This window comes from Nematolebias whitei, chromosome 19, assembly GCF_014905685.2.
Source record: "Nematolebias whitei isolate Nwh7 chromosome 19, NemWhi1, whole genome shotgun sequence".
NCBI lineage: Eukaryota > Metazoa > Chordata > Actinopteri > Cyprinodontiformes > Rivulidae > Nematolebias > Nematolebias whitei.
The window spans coordinates 15,223,216-15,226,579 of record NC_056516.1 but is presented as its reverse complement, the minus strand read 5'-3'; the positions used below and the strand labels follow the sequence as shown (position 1 = coordinate 15,226,579).

At 40.4% G+C, this 3,364-nt stretch overlaps 1 protein-coding gene across 1 annotated transcript in view; it reads right to left on the bottom strand.

The window, feature by feature from the left end:
- Positions 1-2,735: 2,735 nt before the first annotated feature.
- The window catches only part of maco1a (macoilin 1a), a 25,230-nt gene continuing 24,601 nt past the window's right edge, over positions 2,736-3,364 (bottom strand). The window contains exon 11 of the mRNA XM_037693405.1: positions 2,736-2,938. Within this exon, the coding sequence (XP_037549333.1) occupies positions 2,736-2,938 (203 nt within the window). The remainder of the gene's footprint in view (positions 2,939-3,364) is intronic.

Genomic DNA, 3,364 nt, shown 5'->3' with positions numbered 1-3,364 from the left:
CCCCATCTCTCTGATCTGCTACAACCGTATGTCCCACCACATTCCCTGAGGTCAGCAGACCAGTTGCTCCTCACAGTTTCAGGAACTCGTCTTAAGCACAGAGGTAACAGGGCCTTCTCTGTAGCAGGACCAAGACTTTGGAATGAGTTACCTCTGCTTGTCAGACAGGCCCCCTCCCTCTCCGCTTTCAAGTCCCGTTTAAAAACTCACTACTATTCAATAGCTTTCAACACCAGATGATCTGTGTTTTGATCCTGTATGCTCCACACAGGTTAGTCGTCATATTTATTATCTGCATCGTTTTTATGTCTATATTCTGATTTACTTCATTTTGTATTTTGCTTTGTGCGTTACCTGTTGTTCTGTCTGTACAGCACTTTGGTTGGCCTTGTAGCTGTTTTAAGTGCTCAATAAATAAAATGGTATGGTATGGTAAAAGTTCAAGGGGGCCAAATACTTTCGCAAGGCACTGTATAGACGTAGCAGCACACAAAAATGAAAGCCAACCTTTCAGTCTTATTTTTCCAAATTGTCCAGATTACAAGATGAACAGATTGGCGGAGGTCATTTCCAATTCCCCTCTTCGCTCTGTGACGGGGACTAGTAAAGTTGAATTTGTGCACCCAATTCTTGACTTAAAAAAATTAATTGTATCATCCAGCAGCACTGAATCCCAGTCGACGGCCACTATCCTGCATATTTTACATGCATCTCTGCTTTGAAACACCTGACTTGAATAAATGAGTGACAAACAGGATTCTTCAGAACCAAAACATGCAAGAGTGGCCCTCAAGGACCAGGATTGGGCATCACTGCTACAATCACTCCAACATGGAAGAGAACTGATCAAATCACTCAGTAAAAGACACAAAATTCATTTATGCACATGCTCATGATGACAGAGGGAAAAGAAGGGCAGAACAGACATGAAGAGACTCAGCAGCTTGCATTGCCACCAGCAAGACTTTCTTTAATGGTGTCAAATCAAAGTGAAATGTGTGACACCGCCACCATCACTTAAAGAAAACAAACATGGTGGAACAATAAAAAGGTAAAATAAAACACTTTTTACCTCCCCTTCCTTTAACACAACTTGTGAAAGCAACTTGAGAACTTAATTCACAATGCAAGAACGATCCACAAAAAAAAAAAAAAAACACTTTTCTATCTTTTCATTTTTTTCAGGTAGTTGACGTGACAGCACAGCATGGTCAAATGGTTCAGGGATAACCTTTGTCCTACACAACACATTCACAGAATCTTTCCTGGTTTAAAAAAAATACTCAAATAAATCAGGAAACAACTAAAATCCTTGGAAATATTAGAAGTGCCATTCAATAAAAAGTCTAAAAATAAATTAAAAAGTGCAAATGGCACGATCAGTCCTACTTGGCTGTCTGCTGCTTCACCGTGATCAGCCCTAGAACCTTGTAAACACAACATCGTCCAAATATTGACAAATAAAAGAACAGCACACGTCTGAAAAAACATTATGCTAGCTACATCGATAAAAAGTACGGATGGAAACCCAACATTAACACTTGGCACTTAAGAACTGAAATTAAATAAGCAAAGGAAACATTCCTCAGCAAGATAATGTACATTGTTGTAAACAAAATGTCGGCCAGAGGGCACGATAATCAACAATCAGTTTGGGTTCTGTTTGGCGTAACAAGCGTATGAGATGACTCCAGTGTTTCACTTTTCCCTTTTTAAGTTCTGCAAGAGGATTCAACATGTGAGACCCTTTTTGTTTTTGCCTTCCAATACCGGAGCAACTTTTATAAATCATACAAACGAAAACCAACGGGTGAAGTCGCATTGAAGTATAATCCTAAGATGGGGAGGGGAAAAAAAAAAGGTGATTTCTGGATATTAAAAAGAAGAACTGCAAGGCACTGTTAACATCTGCAAATTACGGTAACGGTTAGTTACCTCGACATCATTAAATCTAAAGAACAGTGTGGCCTAACGGGTCAGAATTTGGTCCAGAACTGAGACGTGTCTGCAGCAAACAAGTGAACAGTAAAGTAACCTTTTGGCAGTGCCAAGTTCAATCTAGCAGTATTTTTTATTAAGGGCAAAAGCACATGTGCTTCGTCCACTTACTGATAACTTGGAGACTATTATTCCTGTATTAAGAGACTATACTGTATCTGAGGAGCACAGCAAACGATTATCTGCTCAATATCACTATTTCAGAATAAATGCACATTGTCGAACTGAAACAATACAAACAATCACTGATTAGGTTAATGCTGATATCAAAACAAGAAGCTTTACATTCATGTATCTCTTACAGGGCTTAACTTTACAGGTGAACGTTCGAGTCACATCTGGACTGAAAACATGCCTGCCATCTTATAAAACGGTAGATTCATTGGAAATCAAACACCTGGGTGGAAGTTTACTGTTGGAAGAAAAGTGGCTGTTGGAGGTGGGGGGTGGGGGTCCACACTGACATGATGTGATGCTTGATGGCTCTTCAGCAAACGTTTGGCCAAAACAGATTGTACAGAACTCCTTCAAAATAATAGTTCTTGCAGAAGAACCGCACCTCCTCCAAACAAAAAGAGACAAAAATCCTCAGAAGAAAGTACACGTATCCATGTTGTGTTTCTGTCTGTGCTAAGTGCAAAGAACTTGTCAGGGTCTAGTAAACCTAAAAACAACCCAGAGGGGAACTGACGGCAAAATACAGAAAGACGGATCCAAGTTCTGTTGGACGAAAAGCGTCACTTTTTGAGGGGCTGGTAGATGGAGGCGTTGGGGTCCAGGGAGGAGGGACTATTGTCCATGAACTTGGAGGAGTAGTGGGGGGTGACAGGGCTGAGGCTGCTGCCGTCTGAGGAGTAGGACAGGCTCGGCATGACAGCCATGACCTCTGCTATCTTCTGCTTCAGCTCTGCGATCTCCTGCTCCCTCTGGTGGATCTGGCCTGAACGAGACACAGGAAAAGAAGGTTTCAACAGAGTTTTTTCATCCCAAAGTACATTCTGACTAAATCACTGGTATTTTATACCTTTCTAAAGAATGTTGTAAACCACTAGAGAATTAAAAAAAGCTAAAGAAATAAAACTAAATAAGGCAGAGAACTTGATAAGGCCAAAGTAAATGTTCAAATGTTAGTAGGTAAGTAATGAACAAGATGATGTCCTCCCGTCACTGGGGGTTTGAATGGTGAATGTTGGTAGTTTAAGAGATAAGTGTTTTTCTGGACTGGAATTGAAAAGTAAGTAAACCTGAATGTTTTTGGTGTGATATATAAAACCATTCTTACGCCTACATATAGCTATAGAGCAAAATGGAAGTCGTACCTCACTTATTTTTCAAGTTATCATGCTCACAACATGCACAGATGGAC